The sequence below is a fragment of the Cannabis sativa genome, chromosome X (genome assembly GCF_029168945.1).
Source record: "Cannabis sativa cultivar Pink pepper isolate KNU-18-1 chromosome X, ASM2916894v1, whole genome shotgun sequence".
NCBI classification, from domain to species: Eukaryota; Viridiplantae; Streptophyta; class Magnoliopsida; order Rosales; family Cannabaceae; genus Cannabis; species Cannabis sativa.
Window position 1 is genome coordinate 1,302,024 of NC_083610.1, and position 20,934 is coordinate 1,322,957.

The 20,934-nt window shown below is 30.1% G+C and overlaps 1 protein-coding gene across 1 annotated transcript; it reads left to right on the forward strand.

Annotated features, from left to right (window-relative positions):
- Nucleotides 1–13,823: 13,823 nt before the first annotated feature.
- Nucleotides 13,824–19,892, forward strand: LOC115705200 (protein DETOXIFICATION 54). Its single transcript, XM_030632466.2, has 2 exons — nucleotides 13,824–14,930; nucleotides 18,977–19,892. Exons 1-2 carry the CDS (start codon nucleotides 13,998–14,000, stop codon nucleotides 19,574–19,576), a joined length of 1,533 nt encoding a protein of 510 aa, XP_030488326.1. The 5' UTR covers nucleotides 13,824–13,997; the 3' UTR covers nucleotides 19,577–19,892.
- Nucleotides 19,893–20,934: the final 1,042 nt, after the last annotated feature.

Below are 20,934 nucleotides of genomic sequence, written 5' to 3' on the forward strand. Positions count from 1 at the left end.
TATGTGAAATGAGATCTCCACCATTTATTTCATTTGGTCAAGCTCGAAGGAGATCATCCTTTACTTACTATTCGCCAGATAGAAGCTATAGATTCCATGTTTATGCTAGCGCTCCCACTCAATTGCACTACTGTGTTCCCAAAATGTACGTATCACCCTGACCTAAAAGTAGGCTTAACTAACAAATCAAAGAACACGAATAGCCTTTCAAGATTGAGCCTAATCATAACAGGATTAAGATCATTTGATCTAGGATCAACTTGGTGATATTGACTTGAATAGATTTTACGGTAAGTTTAATTAAATCTAAATCAAAGTTCAATATCGGTCCCTTCCGATGCATACTCCATGCATCCAACCTGAGCTTTACTTTAACCAATGTTCTGGAAAGAACATAGTATTTCTCCAAATACAAGTAAACTCTTGTTGTAGATTATCATATCAGTAAAACCCTGTGTCTGATAAATCTAGGAAACTTTATTCACATAGTCATGTTTACTTTCCAATGTGATGACAGCACAATAAACATGATCAAGTATGTGAAAAGGGTTTAAGATGAATTTATAAATCAATTAGACAAGCAATTGATAAAGTGAGCCAAAACATACACAAATGAATGAAAAATACTTCTGTTTCTTTATTGATGTTGAATAAAATAGATTACATTGAGATGGAGTTTTATTTAGGGCATAAAACCTAACAAACTCCCACTTGCACTAATATAAAACTAATTAGTACAAATCAATTAATCCTAAATTCTGACGGTGCTTTTCAAAGGCTGTCACGGCCAAGACTTTGGTAAATGGATCAGCCAGGTTGTCCTCTGTGTCAACTTTCTCAACTAGTACATCCCCTCTTGCCACGTATTCTCTGATAATGTGATACTTCCTTTCAATGTGTTTGCTTCTCTTGTGGCTTCGAGGTTCTTTACTGTTTGCTATTGCTCCATTGTTATCACAGAGTAGTACCAGAGGCTTTTCTATTCCAGGAACAACACCTATGTTGGTGAAGAACTTTCTTAGCCAGACAAGTTCTTTAGCAGCTTCTGCTGCTGCTATGTATTCAGCTTCCATAGTTGAGTCCGATATCGCGGTTTGTTTAGCACTTCTCCAAACCACTGCTCCACCCCCAAGAGTAAACACCATCCCAGATGTAGATTTCCTGTCTTCAAGACTTGCCTAGAAATCTGAATCGGTGTAGCCTATGGGATTTAAAGCACCACCCTTGTAGACTAACACAAGATTCCTTGTACTCTTTAAGTATTTCAGAATATACTTAACTGCATTCCAATGTTCTTGTCCTGGATTAGACTGATACCTGCTCACGATTCCAACAGCATAACAGATGTCAGGTCTAGTGCATAACATTGCATACATTAGACTTCCAACTGCAGAGGCATAGGGAATATTCGCCATGTCCTCTATCTCTTGAGGATCAGTCGGTGACTGTTCCTTAGATAGACGAATACCATATCTAGAAGGCATGTTTGCCCCATTGGTGTTGTTCATGGAGAATCTCTCTAAGACTTTGTCTATGTAGGTTGTTTGAGAGAGAGCAAGAGATCTGTTCTTCCGGTTTCTGATAATCTGAATACCAAGAACATAGGCTGCTTCACCCAAATCTTTCATATCGAATTGAGTGTTGAGTCATTCCTTAATGTGAGTCATTTTCTTGACATTGTTTCCAATGATCAAAATGTCATCAACATAAAGGACCAGGAATACTACTATTTGGTCTTCCTTGAGTTGGTAAACACAAGGTTCATCTTCATTCTGAAGAAAGCCGTAGGTCTTGATGATTTCATCAAACCTCTTGTTCCATGAGCGAGAAGCTTGCTTAAGTCCATAGATAGACCTGTTTAACTTGCAAACTTTCTTTTCCCCGCCTGTGAAGAGCATAACCTTACGGTTGCTCCATATAGATGGTTTCTTCAAGTACCCCATTAAGGAAGGCGGTCTTGACATCCATTTGCTAGATTTCATAATCGAAAGCAAGACTATGGAGAGAAGAATTCGGATGGATTTGAGCATGGCAACAGGACTAAAAGTTTCCTCATAGTCCACGCCTTCTCTTTGGGTATAACCCTTGGCTACAAGTCTAGCTTTAAAAGTTTCGACTTCGCCTCCAACTCCTCTTTTCTTCTTGTAAACCCACTTGCATCCTATCGGATGATAGTCGTCAGGTGCGTCTACATATTCCCAGACTTTGTTCTTTTTCATGGAATCCATTTCTGAATCCATGCGGTGACCATCATTTCCGTTGCGGACTAGCCATTGCCTGTTTATAGGTTAATGGATCGTCATCAATACCGTCACCTACGACCATATTGATTTCACCATCCAAGCCATAACGAGCAGGTTTTGTTGAAACCCTCCCACTACGACGAGGTACGGTTGTCTTCTGAACAGAAACTTTAGTAGTAGATTTCTCAGTTTGTTCAACTGAGGGAGTGGGATCGTCTTCTTCACGAGTGGAAGAGGACGGAACATTGGAAGGACTTATATCTGATAGCAATTCCTCTAGAACAACTTTACTTTTCGGTTTGTAGTCTTTAATATAGTTCTCTTCGAGGAAAGTAGCATTTGTAGAAACAAACACTTTATTATCCTTGTGACTATAAAATAGTCCACCCCTAGTCTCTTTAGAATTTCCGATAAACATGCATACTTCGGTACGTGATTCAAGTTTGCCTTCTTTCTTTCTTAAGACATGAGCAGGGCACCCCCAAATTCTGTAATGGCGTAAACTAGGTGTTCGACCATTCCAAAGTTCGACGGGTGTCTTAGGGACTGCTTTAGATGGAACAACATTTAGAATGTCATTTGCCATCTGTATAGCATATCCCCAGAAGGACGTAAACAGAGTTGAATAACTCAGCATAGACCTAACCATTTCCAAAAGAGTGCGATTTCTTCTTTCTGCAACTCCATTTTGTTGTGGAGTTGCTGGGGCAGTGTATTGGGATTCAATTCCAAGTTCAATTAAATGATCTTTGAACTACATATCCATATATTCTCCACCCCTATCAGTTTGCAAGATCTTTAATGATTTACCTAATTGGTTTTGGACCAAAGCATGAAACTCCTGAAACTTTTCAAACGTTTCAGATTTCTTTTGCATTAGGTAAAGAAAACTATATCTAGAGAAATCGTCAATGAAAGTGACAAAATACTCATAACCACCTCGGGCTTTGACATTCAAAGGTCCGCAGACAACGGAATGCACTAACCCTAGAGGGATTTTGGCACGCTCTCCCTTTGCAGAGAAAGAACGTTTAGTCATTTTTCCTTCTAGGCAGGACTCGCATACTGGCAGTTCACCTAAGACGACATTTTTCAATGGACCGTCTTTAGTGAGCCTATTGAGTCTATCAAAGCCTATATGACCTAAACGTAAATGCCATAGATAAGTTTGATCATCATTATCAATCTCTTTTCTTTTAAGGTTTCTAGGTCTAGCTACACTGAAAAGTTCACTATTTAGTGAGATTCGAGTACTTGGTCGTAAAACATAAAGCCCTTGTTCCATTATAGCAACACATATTTGTAATCCATTACGAGAAATTGAACAATTTGTACTCGAAAAATTCAATATATAAGATTGTGTTTGCAAACATGAGACACTAATCAAGTTTCTACTAAAGTTTGGAATAAATAAAACATTTTCTAAAATTAAAAATCTTTGTTGAAACTTGATGCGGGCTTTTCCTCTAGCTTTGACCGATACTAATTCGCCATTGCCAACTTTAAGCTGTAACTCTCCTGGAAGCAGATTTTCCCAAGTTTCAAGCAACTGCAGTGAAGAACATACATGGTTAGTAGACCCAGAATCAACAATCCAGATGGATTTGTCGTTCTCTAAAACACATGATCCAAAGACAAAAGCATTACCTTCGTTTGAATTGTTTAGAAGCCTGGGACATCGTTCTTCATGATGACCCTTTCCATTACAATTCGAACATAGAAGATTATGTCTGATAATTGTACTTGAAGAAGCAGTTTTGCTAGATCCTTCATACCTAGTCCTTTTCCTTCGATTATTGATTGCAAACCCGGGGGGACCTATTGCAATCAAGTTCCATTCATGGGCTCGTAATTCTGCTTCGAGCTTGTCCATGTCGGAGGAGTTAGAATTGTTGATCATATAAGAGATAACAAATTCATTATACTCCGGAGGAAGACTATTAAGGATAAGTTGGACCCATTGTTCTCTTGATAAATCAATTCCTAGTAGATTTGCCTTTTGGAACTTCAGATTCATCATCAACAGGTGCGAGTTAATGCAACTACCAGGATGCATTTTCACACTATAGAGTTCTTTTGCTAAGATAGTAACTAAGAGAGGGTCGGGGTGAGGGTTATTCATAATGACACTACAGCACATCAATAAAACAGAAGTAAGGTTTTGGCTCATAAATTCATACACAATTTAGAAAATAACAAGTAATGACATATGTTATAGAAATACTAAATCTAACATAGTTTATTTCCCAAGGTATTTCAACAAACTGATACAGTGTCCCGTTTAGGCGAGAGTCAAAGCATCATCCATTGAATAGAGTTGTCAGCTCATCTAAAATGATAGCCATTCTAGCAACCTTTTATTCGATCAAGATTGGAATTCAGCGTTGTCCCGTTTAGGCGAGAGTCAAGGCAATTCTATCTTATGAGCTTCCACCATTGTTTCATAACTTGCAAGTCAAGTATGGTCGCCACCATTAGGGTGATCTATACCATACAAAACACTTACAAATTACTTATCATGCGAGGTTAAACGGTGCGAAATTGCTAATGAACATTCTTCCATTAGGGAGGATTACTCACTAAAACAAACGCGGTGTAAAACCCACAATGGAGATCGAATGTTTCTTGATTAAAAGCTCATTATTTAAAAATAATATATGTATTTTGTATAATCATTTAAATTCGATATTATAATAATGAAAAATTACAAACTAAAGTTGGTTTAAATAAAAAATCAACTTTAATTAATTTTCAATTATTATTTAAATTGAAAAATAAATTCAAATAAATATCGAACAAGTTCCATAATATAATAATGAAAAATTACAAATCAAAATTGATTTAAATAAAAAATCAACTTTAATTAATTTTCAATTATTAATTAAATTCAAAAAATAAATTTGAATAAAAAATGGAACAAATTTGAAAATATCTTGTTTAAGTTGTTTTAGAAGAATCTAAAAAATCAACTTAAATATCTTTCAAATCAGATTTAATTAAATTTAAAATTAAGTTGTAACCACTTAATTTTGAAGATATTCCATTTTAAGTTAATATTCGAAAAGATATTAACCTAAAAAATATCTAAAATATTCCATTTTAAGTTAATATTCGAAAAGATATTAACTTAAAAAAATATCTAAAGAATCTTAATAACCAATGCCTAAAATTCCTCAACTTAATTTTGAAATTTTGAATTCAAAAGATATTCAGATTTAAGTTGGTTAGTTGTAGATAACTAAATATCAACTTAAATAGGAATATTTAATGAAAAATTTAAACTAAGTTCCAAAAAGAATCTAAATGGTTATAATTCTATATTTAATTAAATACAAGAAAATACATATAGTTTAGCTTAGAATATAAAATTCTTTAAACTATGATTTTCTAAATTAATTTCAAAATAAATGAAATTAATTATGTTGCTAATCAATTTTAATTAGGTTAAACTAGTGTAATTAACCTAGTATAGTCATTCAAATCAGGCAAATGGGCCTTCACAATTGGGGTGGTTCATGTGAGGGGGGTGCTGGGTTCAGTATGTCGTACCCACTTCTATGGCTCCCAACTCTCACACAAGGCCCAAAAGAGAGGAATTTAACCTTAATAAGAACAACTGTTATTAATTGAATAGGCCCAAAAACTAAATGGGCCTAAATAAATTCTATCAAGAACTATGATAATTTATTTTAGCAACAACAACCTATATGCATCTATAATAAAATTAAACACATAGGCTCACACAGGCACACTTTGGATGGGTCCTATCATGTTGCTAGGTCATACACAGATGAAAGAAGATTGTAAATTATACATGTTACAAATTATTATCTTGACCAAGGGAGCTATCAGATCATTAGATCTGGCAAAAGGTAACCATGGCTATTTGCAATCAAGTAATAATAGGTTTTTGAAAACTTACACACAAGTTAAAACACATACTCCTGCAACAAGGTTTGTTGGATAGTTGGATGTAGGATTTATTTAATTTTAAATTAAATATTTAATTTCGAAAAAAATTAATTAAATAAATAAAAAAAAATTCGAAAATTTAAAAAAAATTGAAAAATTCGAAAATTAAAAAAAAAATTAAAATTAAACCTACAATTTTTGAAAAAATTAAATTTCAACCAACCTAAATATCATTTCAAAAATTTGCTAACTACTTTTAAATTTTAAATGTTATTTTATAAATAAAAATTAAATTAAAAATTAGAAAAGATAAATAAATATCTTTTTCAAATTTTAAAAGTAATTTAAATAAATAAAATAACAAAATTTAAAAAATTAGCAAAATATCTTATATCATTTAAAAATTACATGATTATAAATATCTTATTTTTAAATTTAAAATAAGATAAGATATAATCAAATTTTAAAATAAGATAGATTTTTAAGCAAGAAGATAGATACTAATTCTATTCAAATTCAAATTACACTAATATCTTGAATTAAATTTAAAAAATATTAAATTAATTCAAAATGATAATTAGAATTGAATTAGGAATAGTAATAGTATATATACAAAACCATACAAAAAATCGGAAGTTAATTCCATGAAAAAGCATGAAAAATCGAAGAAAAACAAAAAAAATTGTGAACTGTACGGACAGATTTGCAATCGCAGGAAAATATCAGCACAGCCCCGATTTTTTTCAAATCTTCAAAAAATCATAACTAATTCAAATAAAATCCAAATTACGTTTTGTAAAAGGCTAACTTGCTTAATTTTTTCCATACTATCCAATAAAAATAATTCCAGAGATAAAAACGCAATTATTTTTTACGAAAATTTCACAAACATCAATCAATCATCAAATAACACTCAATACAACATGATACCATCCAAAGAACATACAAACAATCGTTTTAAAGTCCAAATTTCTTGCAAGTAAATCAATTACCATGGCTCTGAGGCCAGTTGTTGGAAATTATTTTACCAGGATCTTAGATCTACTCACAAGTATGTTTATTAACATCCTAAATAAGAACTTTCTAAAACGATAAATTACACACATATAAAGTTTAAGAAACCTTACATTGGGTGCAGCGGAATTAAATGACTCCTTCCGTTCAGATCTCTAACCCTTGAATCCTTTCTGTAACAGAGTATTATCAAGATCTGAACCTGGATCTCTTTCTCTGAATCCTTGATGCTGAATCTCCTTTGCTGATGATCTTTCTTCACGATCTTCCTCACTATGATTGAGGTATTGCTTGATGTGTGTGGGCACTACTCTAATCACTAAAGTAATTTTGAAATTCAAAGGAAGAAGCAAGAGAGAGAGTGGCGGCTAGAGAAGAGAGAGTGGAGGCTTAGGTTTTTCTGATTCAGAAAGTGTGTTTTTCCTGAAGCCTTCACTATCTATTTATAGCATTCCACTAGGGTTAGATTTGAATTATATGGCATTAAAATAATGAAAAAATCAACTTAAAATACCTATAAAGGTGGTCGGCCATGGCTTAGTGGACTGAGCCTTGCTTTTTGCAATTTTGCAATTTTAACACCTTTTGTATCTGATTTTCTCAAAAATGCCAATTTCCTAATTCAATCATTTAAATGCCAATTCTAACTATTTAATAACTATAAATAATTATTAAATAATATTGTCATTTATCATATTTATTAATTGAACCATACAAAGTATCATAATTAACAAATATGCCCCTATTAACTCTTTCTTTACAATTTCGCCCTTACTTAGTGAAAATTTCACAAATAGACATAGTCTAATTCGTGAATTATAATTGATTAATCAAAACCAATTACATGAGTCTTACAAACAATATTATCTCAACTAGTGGGGGGACCATGGGTCTATATAACCGAGCTTCCAATAAGTAGATCAAGAATTTAGCACTAAAATTCACTAACTTATTAATTCTTCGTTGAATCCACGCATAGAACTTAGAATTGCACTCTCAGTATATAGAATGCTCTATATGTTCCACCATATAGACACATCATTAGTTATCCATTGTTATAATCCTAATGTGATCAATGATCCTCTATATGAATGATCTACACAGTAAAGGGATTAGATTACCGTAACACCCTACTATGTATTTTATCCTTAAAACACTTGACCCCGTATAAATGATATTTCAGCTTATGTGAAATGAGATCTCCACCATTTATTTTCGTTTGGTCAAGCTCGAAGGAGATCATCCTTTACTTACTATTCGCCAGATAGAAGCTATAGATTCCATGTTTATGCTAGCGCTCCCACTCAATTGCACTACCGTGTTCCCAAAATGTACGTATCACCCTGACCTAAAAGTAGGCTTAACTAACAAATCAAAGAACACGAATAGCCTTTCAAGATTGAGCCTAATCATAACAGGATTAAGATCATTTGATCTAGGATCAACTTGGTGATATTGACTTGAATAGATTTTACGGTAAGTTTAATTAAATCTAAATTAAAGTTCAATATCGGTCCCTTCCGATGCATACTCCATGTATCCAACCTGAGCTTTACTTTAACCAATGTTCTGGAAAGAACATAGTATTTCTCCAAATACAAGTAAACTCTTGTTGTAGATTATCATATCAGTAAAACCCTGTGTCTGGTAAATCTAGAAAACTTTATTCACATAGTCATGTTTACTTTCCAATGTGATGACAACACAATAAACATGATCAAGTATGTGAAAAGGGTTTAAGATGAATTTATAAATCAATTAGACAAGCAATTGATAAAGTGAGCCAAAACATACACAAATGAATGAAAAATACTTTTGTTTCTTTATTGATGTTGAATAAAATAGATTACATTGAGATGGAGTTTTATTTAGGGCATAAAACCTAACATTAAGGTTGTTGAAAATGCTCCCTGAACTATTGAGATTGTTGGATTTAAGGACTTTTGTCTAATTTCATTCAATTCTACTATTTCAGTTATTTTTTATGTACTAAACCATGCTCCCCAGATTTAGATATCTACCAAATCATGCCCCTTGAACTTTGATATGTACTAAATTATGGCCTCTGAACTTTCATCCATGTTAGACTTTTTTACTAAAATTAGAAAAAAGTTCTTAAATCCAACAATCTCAATAGTTCAGGCAGCATTTTTAACGACCTTAAAAGTTCAGGGGCATGATTTGGTACATGTCAAAGTTCAGGGGGCAAAAATCCTAATTAGCCTTAAAAATAAGATTCAAATATTTTGTTGCACACGTGACAGTTTTTCCTTATATACGTGATAACCAATTGGCTGAATTTTATTTTTACATGTAGTTCTAAATAACTACAATGTAAACGATCATAAAAAAATGATCTAAATAACTCTTCTAAATGCTAAAATGAATAAGGGGATTAAAATTTTAATAGTAGTATATATCGTAAGAAACTTCTACAGTGCACCCCTGAAAAAATAGTGCACTAATGCACCTCTTATTGTTTCAACATTCAGAAAAAAAAAATTTAGTCTATTTATTTACTATGGATATATTATACTTATTTAAAATATTCTACAAAATTTTGAGAAATATAGAGTAATTTACAATATGACAAGAAGTGTTAAAAGAAAATTATAATATGTGAAATATTTTAAATTATATGAATTTTTATTCTAATTAAAACTATAAATAAAATGTAACATGAAGAACTAGACACGTGCATGTATTAACTTCACCTAGTATATATAAAAGTTATATAATTGGAGGTATGTAGTATTGGTACACACAATGATAATGGTAGAATATTATAGTGGATGTTTCACTTGTTACATGCAAAAAAATATTAAGAATATGAAACTTTAGTCATATTCCACCTTGAAGTTTTACATGAAAGAGTGTGCCCGCATGCATCATATCATTATATTATATATTCAAAGATAAATTAATCTAAAAGAATATTCTACTTTTATTTTTTTTTAAAAAAAATACTATAAATACAAGGAATTTTAAATTATTTTAAAATAATAATTAATTAATTAAAAATAATTAAGTTATAAACTCTCATCAACATATCGATGTATTAATTAATAATACGTTTTCTCATTTTGTTAATCCAACATTAGATGCTCCTTAAACTTAGGTATCCGTTAAACCAACGTCCAAAAAATGCTTTTATTAATTAATTAATTATTTATTTTTATTTTTGACTTGGTTTTTTGTTTTTAATCTTTTTTTTGGTAAGTGTAAGATTAATTTAAGATAGTTTTCTTCCCACTTGATTATAGCTTGACTCAAAACATAATGTAAAATTAACATAATGAGTTTTGACACATACATACATAGGATTATAGGATAGGCCTATGTACCTAAATTTATCAACTAAGATTGATAATGATGACATTATAATGTTTTCTTCATTTAGAGATATTGTTTGGATAAATGTTTTGTAAGGAAATTATTATGTGGGTGAGTGTCAAAAAAGTTTTCACGTAGGGTTGTTTTCTATTTATGGTATTTAGAGAATTTTGGTTTTAAGAAATTATGAATAATTTATGGTGATGAAAATAAGATTTAAATAGTCCATTGTATATGTCTATCTTTTTTCTTTTTCATGTGACATTGGCTTTCACTCTACCAACCAAATCCTCACTTATCTTATTTGTTGAAACTACTAGTTATCGATCTCTAAGGTCCTCGTAGCAAGAATAAGAATCAGATAATAAATATTTTTTACAAATTTGTTCTCAATCTACTAAAAAGAGTCTCGATTCAACATACATAACAACAAAAATAGTACATATCAACTATTATGATTTTCGATTGAGTCACAACTTCCAAAGATAATTTCTATTCTATTTTTTCTAAAAACAAAATGTTATTAGAAAATTTTAGAATGCAACCATAAAAGCATTGGTGCAACTTTCTTATTTTTTTTTGGACTTATTGACAAGTGAAATCTTGTTTTTTTATATAAGGAAAATAATGTACATTATAATTATTTATAATATTTTGTAAATTTTTAAGAGAATTTAAATAATTTATAGTGCTTAGAACATGATTCAAATGATATGTTTCACATACATTCAACAAGATATATATGGCTCGTTTGGTACGTCGTATTGTATTGTATGGTGTTGTATTGTATAATATTGTGTTAGATTGTGTATTGTACTAATAGTATTTAATACAAATTATGTTTAGTATTGATTTGTATGAATAACTTGCGTAAAATTGTATTAATATTATCATAAACTCAATCCCAACTTCAACCTCGTACGAGTTTGGGGTTCGAGGTGAGGTTGAGGTCGGGTTCGAGTTCGAAGTAGGGCCAGGTTTAGGGTTCATGTTTGGGGTCAGAGTCTGAGGTTCGGGGTCGGGCGGGAGCCAGGGTTGGGGTCTGGGTTTGAATCTAGGGTCTGGGGCCGAACTGACGTTTGGGGTCGAGGCTGGGTCGAGGTTTGGGTTCAGGTTTGGCTTCCAGGTAATGTCTGGGGTTCGGGACTGGGTTTCTAGTCAGAGGCTAGGACCAGGGTCCCCAACCCTAAAGTCTTTGAAGAATACGACTTTTATACAACCTACTAAACAAACTCTTAAATTATATTTAAAACACTCTAAATTATTTTAAAATTTTATCTAATATATATTAAATTTTATATATTTAAAAAATATCATCAAATTGTATTAAATTATTTTATTATAATCAATTAAATTAATAATTAAGTAATATAAATTCAAATACAATTCTAAACAAACAAATATATCACTATAAATATCATAACAAATATTTGAATTTAGGCTAAAAGAAAGAAAAAGAAATTAGTTGTGTAACAAATTGGTAGTGGAAGTAGTAGTAGTATAATTTGTTTTTTCCTTTCCTAAATTGATGGTATGAAAAAGTGAACAACACTCAAATGTTCGTACACTAAACAAATCCACCAAAACAAAAACACACACAAATAGAAACCGACCTTTCACTCTCTCTTTCTCCCCAAGAATCCATTAATTAAAAAAAAAAAAAACTAGAAATAAATAACATATTTGTTATTAATAAAGTCTAATATATATTTTTTAAAAATAGGATATAATAGCAATGCTTAAAACAAAATTTGCCTCTGTCTCTGTCTATTCACTTTCCCACTCTCTCTTACACAAAAAATAAAGCCACTTTCTTTCTTATTCTACTTTCCATCCATCTTCATACATATCTAATCTTTTTATTTTATTTAATTAAAATATAAAAGAAATTAATATATATTTATATAAAGAAAATCCTAAGGAGACACCGTGCCAAGTTTTTTATTTTAATTCACTAATTAATATAAAAATTATTAGTTAATTATAATTTATATATTAGCATTATATTAGGATGGCTAGTACTATAAATACTGATCAAATTTTTTAATATAGTAAAAGTATAACTAGACACAAAAAAAAAAAATATTAATTTAAGCACGATACATTAAAAAAAAATATGTGTTTAAACACGATATAATATAAGAAACACAAAATTCATATAAATACAAATAAACTAATCCCCGAAAACATTTAATATTTATTATTATTATTATTAATATATATTTATCAATTATAAATAAATTAAAATAATAATAAAATTTAAATATAATACTGAATATATATATGTGAAACTGTATTTTGAAAAAAAAAAGTAAATAGTAATATAATAATATGAATGCTCTTTGTTTATATATATACTAGCGGTATTTATCACTTTCGAGATGTATTCATTTATGATTGACTAGCGATACTCTCTAAAAAAGATATTATATTAAATTATAACAATATTGATGCTTGCCAACGCTACCTTTTAGCATTTATATATATATCTTTATATATTAAAAGTGCCTATCTAACGGCATTTCTTGGTTTAACAGAATATACTTAAAAATAAAAGAATATTCTGTTAAATTTAACGATTAGGTTTGATCTCCCGTTAAAAAATAAACCCAATAATTAACCCAAAAAATTAAACAATCTTTTAAATAAACAATCTTTTAAATATTAATAATCTCTTTTTAAATTAAAAAAATCATCTTAGCCACATATCTCTCTAACAAACCTATCTTGGGAGAATATTATTAATTTTTTTATTTATTTTTTAAAAAAGAAAAATATAGATAAAATATCTAGAAAAGATAATATAAAAGAAGATTGATTGTGTTGGGTTAGAGATTTTTGGGCTTGGGCTTAAAAAAATAATAATAAAAAAAAAGATGAAATGGGCTGTAATTAGTATTTACCTTATATGTTTGTGCTTATTTTTAGTTTTATTTTTAATTTTACCACCAAGAGGAGAAGGTTGAAAAATATTAGAATATGAAAATATTATTGGTGCTTATTAGTAATTTGCAAAGAATGTGAAAGTCTATAAATATATAGTTGTGTAGCTATTATTAGATATGAAATGAGATAATAGAACTTTTTTCAATTAGAAGATTAATGTACATTTTACTATTAATAACATACATTATTATAACACAACTATATTTTACTTACTAAATATACTGACACATATTTTATTTTTATAAAACAAATCGTTCAAATAATTATACTATTTTAATTATTAATTAAAATAAAAAACTAAAATATTAAATAAAACTAACACTACGTTGAGCCAAGCACGTAACAATCACCTAGTATATATATATATATATATATATATATAATAAAGTGTGCCCAAAAACCATGTTTGCAGTTGCAGAGTAATCCTACTATTCCTAGAGCCGTCTTTACTCACTTCTTTCGCTTTCAACTCTCTCTGCCTCTTCAAATTTTCAACACCATTTTCCCAAAAATCAAACCTTTCTTCTTCTTTCAACTGTTTCATCAAACATGGAACAAAAACACCAAGATTTCTCTTTTACAAAATTCCCAACTCTTTCCCAGATTATACAAGAACTAAAACAGCTATGGAGTTTAGCTTTACCCATAACAGGTATGAACTTATTAGTCTTTTACAGAGCAGCAGTCTCCGTCTTCTTCCTGGGTCAACTCGGCCGACTCGAACTCGCCGGTGGAACACTCTCACTCGGGTTCACCAACATAACAGGTTACTCAGTCTTAATGGGTTTAGCCACAGGTCTAGAACCAGTCTGTAGCCAAGCTTACGGTACAAAAAACCAACCTTTATTAGCAATCTCTTTTCAAAGAATGGTTCTAATCCTAACCTTAGCATCCATACCCATAACTCTATTATGGTTAAACCTAGAAAAAATAATGATCTCAATGGGTCAAAACAGAGAAATAACATCAATGGCAGCAACATACTGTTTTTACTCTCTCCCAGACCTTTTCACAAACAGTTTGTTACAACCGCTGAGAGTGTTCCTCCGTTCACAAGAAGCAGTTAAACCAATGATGTATTGTACGATGGCGGCGGTGTTTTTACACGCGCCGCTGAATGTGGTGATGGTGAAGAAGATGGGGTTGGGGGTGGGAGGAGTGGCGGCGGCGTCGGTGATGACAAATTTGAACATGGTGTTGTTGATGGGAGGGTGGTATTTGGGGTGGGGTGGAGGGTGGGAGATGGTGAGGTTGTTTGGGGGTTTTAAGGAAGTTTGTATGGGGATTGGTGGGTTGCTTAGATTGGCTGTACCAAGTTGTTTGGGAATTTGTTTAGAGTGGTGGTGGTATGAGATTGTGACTGTATTGGCTGGTTATTTGGATAATCCAACATTGGCTGTTGCTGCTACTGGGATTCTTATTCAGACTACAAGTATGATGTATACTCTTCCTTTGGCTCTTTCTGGTTGTGTCTCCACTCGGGTATGTATATGTTTATGCTTTTCTTTACTACTATTAATACTCTAGTACTCTATTCTACCCAACTAAATGTTACGTCGGACACTATCTATTTCTCTATTTATGTTCCATACTACTGAAGATAGTGTTAATCTGAAAATACTTTGTCTCTACTCGGGTATGTTTATGTTTATGATTTTCTTTCTTATTTATTGATACTACTAATTCTTTATATAATTAGATACATGTTACGTTTGCTGTGATTTTATCAAATCTTAACAAATTTTCTTAAATTATTGAGATTGTTGAATTTAAGAATTTTTATCTAATTTTAGTAGAAGAAGTCTAACTTAGATGAAAATTTAAGGATATGTTTTGGTATACCTTGAAGTGTAAGGGGTAGATATCAAGCCGAATAAATAAAATCAAATGAAGTTCGATAAATTTAAATTGAATATTCTCAATAAATCAAGAAAATTTTTAACAACAAGGAACAAAAATTCTTTACAAATTCAAATTATAAAATATTAATTAATTAATTAAATACAAAAGAGAATATAATTAAAACAATAACAATAAAAATAGAGTATTATTGGACAAATTGTTATAGCAAGGCTCTTATAGGTATAGTAACCTTCTTTTGTAAAATAAATTGTTAAAAGGTATTATGAGTTAGATAGTGTCTAAAAAAGCCACACTACCTTATATGGAATAGCGCACATCAATTTTTCTTTTTTGTTACCTTCATTTTTTTTTATCGAAATTAGGTAGTTATTATGGGGTGATTAATAGGCAAAAATATATAAATATATATAGTTAGTTAATCTCATAATGGTATTTTTTATTATAAGATTTTTGGTAAAGGGCATTGGTGGTAAACATTGATATCTTCTTTTCTTTTGATTGAAAATTATTGGATTAATAGGCAAAACTTTTTTTAAAAAATTCTTCTGTAGTTAATCTCATAATAGGCAAGATATAATTTACAATTTTTTTTGTTTAATTATGATTTTTATTTTTTAATATTTTTTTGGGTGGGTTTGGGTATATTGAAGAAAATCCTTAACTAAGGCTTTCTAATTTGGATATATAGATAAATTATAATTTTAAGAGAAAAAAATAAATGAAAATCACAGTATATGTTAACCAATTATGAATTTGACATATTTTTATTTAAAATGACTTTTATTTATACATCTTAATTTAAGTACATGAAATAAATGTGCTCTTTTTCTTAGCAAAATGTAGACAAAATATAAAGTAATTTGTTTTCTTGTCTTGTCTTTTTTTTTTCATTCTTTTAAACTTTACTAAAATTTAAAAAAAAACAAAAATGATTTGATCTTTTTTAAATTATGATGTTGATATTTAAAAAAAAAATCCCCAATTTTTATAAGTACTTCTATCTGTCCTCTTGATTATTAGGCTTTTTTTTAGAGAAATTAGTTTTAATATTTTATTATTTAAATTTCTAAGATTATGATGAACATTTACCTATTCAAAATTTCAAATTTTTTGAATTTGGTAGCTCCTAATAAAGCTAATAGTTTGTTAAAAATATTTGACCATTTCTAAAATAATTTTCATTTTGTAGAATTGAAAAATAGTTCTTCTACCGTTAGCAATTGACTCTATTTTTGAATTTTGAGCAATTAATAAAATTTAAAATATTTAACATTTTTTTTTTGTAAAGAATTTAATATTTATACTTAGTGATTTAAAGTCAATTGAAGAAAAGCTATAATATGTTAAGATATTAAAGCTGAACTTAGTGATTTCATTTCTTTTTATAGAAAATTGGTGATGGGGCATGATTGTTTATTTGTTTTTTGTTTTTTATGTATAAAAATATATAAATTTATTTATTTTTGTTTTAAAAAGACAAGGAGAATCAATTCTTTTGTTTTATTAAATAGGAACAAATGTAAAGAAAAAAACTTTTAGCATTCGAATAATTTTCCATCCCACACACATTGGATCTAAATATATTTTCATGGTATAATATTTTTAGTATATATAATATAATAATTCACATAATGAGTAACTATTAAATGATAATGTATAATCAGTTGTCATTTACTATTATTAGGGGTATTTTGTATTTTTTTTTTAAATAATTATTCTTCACAAAAGTTTTTTTTTGCAAAATAGTATTCTAAAAACACATGATATTCTATATGAAAATCATTTTGCAAAATGACAATAAAAATTATCTATTTTGATTTTATCTTTTTATGTTTTAATAAAATTATATAATTATAATTTATATGTATAAGGTTTATGTTGTTGGTGACACTTGGAATAAAATACAAAAGTAATACTAATATAAAACATTGATATTGCTAATATAAGTAATCATAATACTTAGTGTGTATAATTTTAACATGTATGATTCTATGTTTAACTTTCTATCATACTTTTATTTATTTTTATTTAAAGTACTTATAATGGATTGCTTGCATGTATATATTACTTTTGACAAGATAGGATTTGGCATATATTTGTGTTTATATTCTAAAGTGTCTAACATTATTGCTAATTATAATTTAGACTAATTAATAGTAGAGGCATGCTAATTTTTATCTATTGTTTAGTTTTGGGTAATTGTGTCCAACACTACTTGAAAGTTGAGGTGTGTTATATTGAGTCTCACTTAAGATGTGTGTTATATTCAGTCTCACTTAATTTAATTGTTAAAAATTATCTTAGACCATCTCGAACTACAATAGTATATTTGGTGTTACACTAATACTAAATATGTAAAATTTTAGAAATTTGTTGTTTCTCGTCTTATGAGACTTACTCTTAGAGCACTCTCTCGAGCTTTCTTACTCTATTTTTTAAAATACATCACCAAAATTTTAATTTTTTTATTTTACATTACATCATGTATCAACTTCTTTAAAATACATTTCTAAAATTCTACTTTTTCAAATTTTAATATATTTTATTCATTTCAAACATATAATACTAATATTTACACATATCTCTATATAAAAGTAAAAATTAAAACTCCAAATAATTAATGCAATGAATAATATTTTATAAATGTAGAGCATGAATAGTGAATTTAAAGAAGCTTTAAAATAAAAAAAAGTGTTTAGAGTGTTTGATGTAACGTGTTTTTAGTTAAATTCTTTAAATATATTAAAAATTCTCTATTTTAAAGCATCTTATCTGGGTGCTCTTATGATAGTATCTATTATCTAACACTACTAGTGTCTTATAAGGGCAACTCTAATAGCAAAATTTAATTATTTAACTATTATTTCAATATAAAAAACTAAAAAAAATACAATTTTAGTATAGTTTACAATGCCACATGAATAATAGTGGGATACTATAGACAATCATATAAGATAGCTTTTAGTATTGGATTGGATTAATTTTAGTGAGAAATAACACTAAATTTAAATTTTTACCCATAGAAAATGACCTAAAAACCCTTTTGGACAATATACTTTTGTGGTGTACCAATTGTACTGTAGATTAATCTTTTTGGAAAAACACTAAGAAAGAAAAAGGTTAAACAAAAGAAAACATGATTGGACATTTATGCACTATACACAAAAAGGTATTTAAAATGGACAATCTGTCCAATATAGATGTATATTTATGGGTGTATCTATGTATATGCACGACAAATCAGCACTATAGAGTTTCATTCAACTTTGTTTAAAAAGCACCAATTTTCATGAGCGTGCTAGGGCTAGTGTCTTAACCAAACACACACAAAGTTCCCACTAAAGATTTCTCATTCATCAAATCAAATTGGGGCATGAATTTTAAACACAACTTTCTTTCTTTCATTTCTCTCTCAATATGTCCTTTTTAACTTTCAAAGCTAGAATACAAAAATTTCTATAATAGGGAAAGAAGGGGAAAAAATGAAACAAGAAGGGTGATTTTGTAAATTAATATAAAAAAAATATCTATTTTCACTAATGATTCAAAAATGTAATGTATTTTCTAGGCTTGATTTTATTCAACTCATTCCTCTCTATTTGCTTTAAGTGGTTTTGTGTTTTGAGGCTTTTTGATGTTATCTTAATAAATCATGTTATATGCAGGTTGGGAATGAGCTTGGAGCTGGCAACCCTTACAAGGCCAAGCTAGCTGCCATGGTTGCCCTAGGTTGTGCTTTCTTAATTGGCTTCATCAACGTGACATGGACCGTGATTTTGAGAGAAAGATGGGCGGGACTTTTCACAAAGGATGACCTTGTCATGGCCCTGGTTGCGTCGGTTATGCCTATTATGGGCCTCTGCGAGCTGGGGAATTGCCCACAGACAACAGGCTGCGGTATTCTCCGTGGCACTGCTAGGCCGGTTGTGGGTGCTCGGGTCAACTTAGGCTCGTTCTACTTTGTTGGTACCCCTGTGGCTGTTGGACTCGCCTTTTGGCTTAAAATTGGCTTTCCCGGCCTATGGTTTGGCCTCATGTCGGCCCAACTAGCCTGCGTTGTATCCATTCTCTATGTCGTGCTCCTCCATACGGATTGGGAGGCCGAGGCTTTGAAGGCGCAAAAATTAGCCGGGGTGGAAATGAGTACTAGTGCTTGCATTGAAGAAGGGGAAACAAAGTATGAAGAAGATGAAGAGAGCAAAGGGCTTTTGATTACTAATGGAAATGGTAATCACAACAAGGATGATGTTTTTTGGACTGAATGAACAAATTTTGTGTTTGGTTCTCAAAAATTTATGGTGAACTATTATTATAGGCTTAGGAAGAAGAATGTGATTTGTTTATGAAATCAATGTTGCATGCCACGTAGTTGTAAAAAAAGTAGGTTTGTATTGGCTTTCCTTATTATAATTTTGTGTCTTTGGTTATAATAAGCAAATGTCAAAACTTTACAACTTCTCATTGCATAACATCACAATTTTTAAAGAGTGTCATTATGGTGCTACTCAATGTCTTAAAGTGAATTTGTTCAATCTTGGTAATTTATTATGGAGAAAAGTTTGTTATGCTATATGGTTACTAACTTACTACTGTTTTGGATTGTTTGTGAACTTCACATTTGGGCTACTCATATTACACACGATTTTCCCATTCAATTCTGAAATGTTAAATGAGACTCATGTTGTCCAATACCCTTGTGATGTATAATATTATTATTGGTGCAATTTAATATCGTATCCCACTTAGTTTATTTTAATAAAAATTATAAAAAAAACCGTTAACTAATTATAAAATGTCATCTTTTAGTAGTGTTAGACACTTTGATGTTTCATAATAATACTCGATTCAATTTTTCTTCTTTTAATGTGCCATGTGAAAGGTTATGTCTTGCATAGAGGTGCTCAAAGGCACCAAGTGTGGATTTTTCCTATACTTCTAGATTTTTTTGGACCCAAAAAGGTGGGATTTTTTTTAGTATTTTAATATCAAGAGGCTTCTCCAATTCCCCCAAAACTTTAAAAAAGATTTTTCATGTTCAACTCTGGCTTGAATTCTTTAAGAAGACTTTGGTTAGTTAAGTCATCTTGTTTGTCTCACATAGACACCTTTTTATATTTACTTGGATGTATTTTAGGTTTCAAAATAAAACATTGGTTCTTGATTCCTTTCCCATGTGGAAGAAGTCTAATTTGTCGAATTCCTTAATGAGAATTATGTCGCACCTTTTTGTTTTTTCTACCTACATTTACCAGTGTTGGTTTTACATATAAATTGTTGTGCTCATCTAACAACAACCCCATATCCACTTTTTTATGGTAATTGCTCGATTATTTGAAGCATTGCTATGTGACACTTATTATAACTTTCTAGCTTTAAATTTTTATTGGTGCTCTTACATTCATGGATGACTCTCTTACGTTGGTACATCATGTTTGGTTGTTTTTTAGAATGATGATTAGCTTTAAAAATTAGCACGAGTGTATTCAGCATATTTTATCCTCACTTGCACGTTTTTTAGAAAAACTTCTCAGGATGTTACTTATTCTAGTATTATTCTAAGTAAAACACATTTACCTTTAGAGTTTTTAAATGATAGACTACCGAAAACAATGTGCACTTGTTA

Bases quoted from the DNA above. Each gene is read 5' to 3' on its own strand.
- LOC115705200 (XM_030632466.2), top strand. From the start codon at position 13,998: ATGGAACAAAAACACCAAGATTTCTCTTTTACAAAATTCCCAACTCTT. The intron at 14,931-18,976 runs GTATGTATATGT...TGTTATATGCAG, and splicing joins CTGGTTGTGTCTCCACTCGG to GTTGGGAATGAGCTTGGAGC.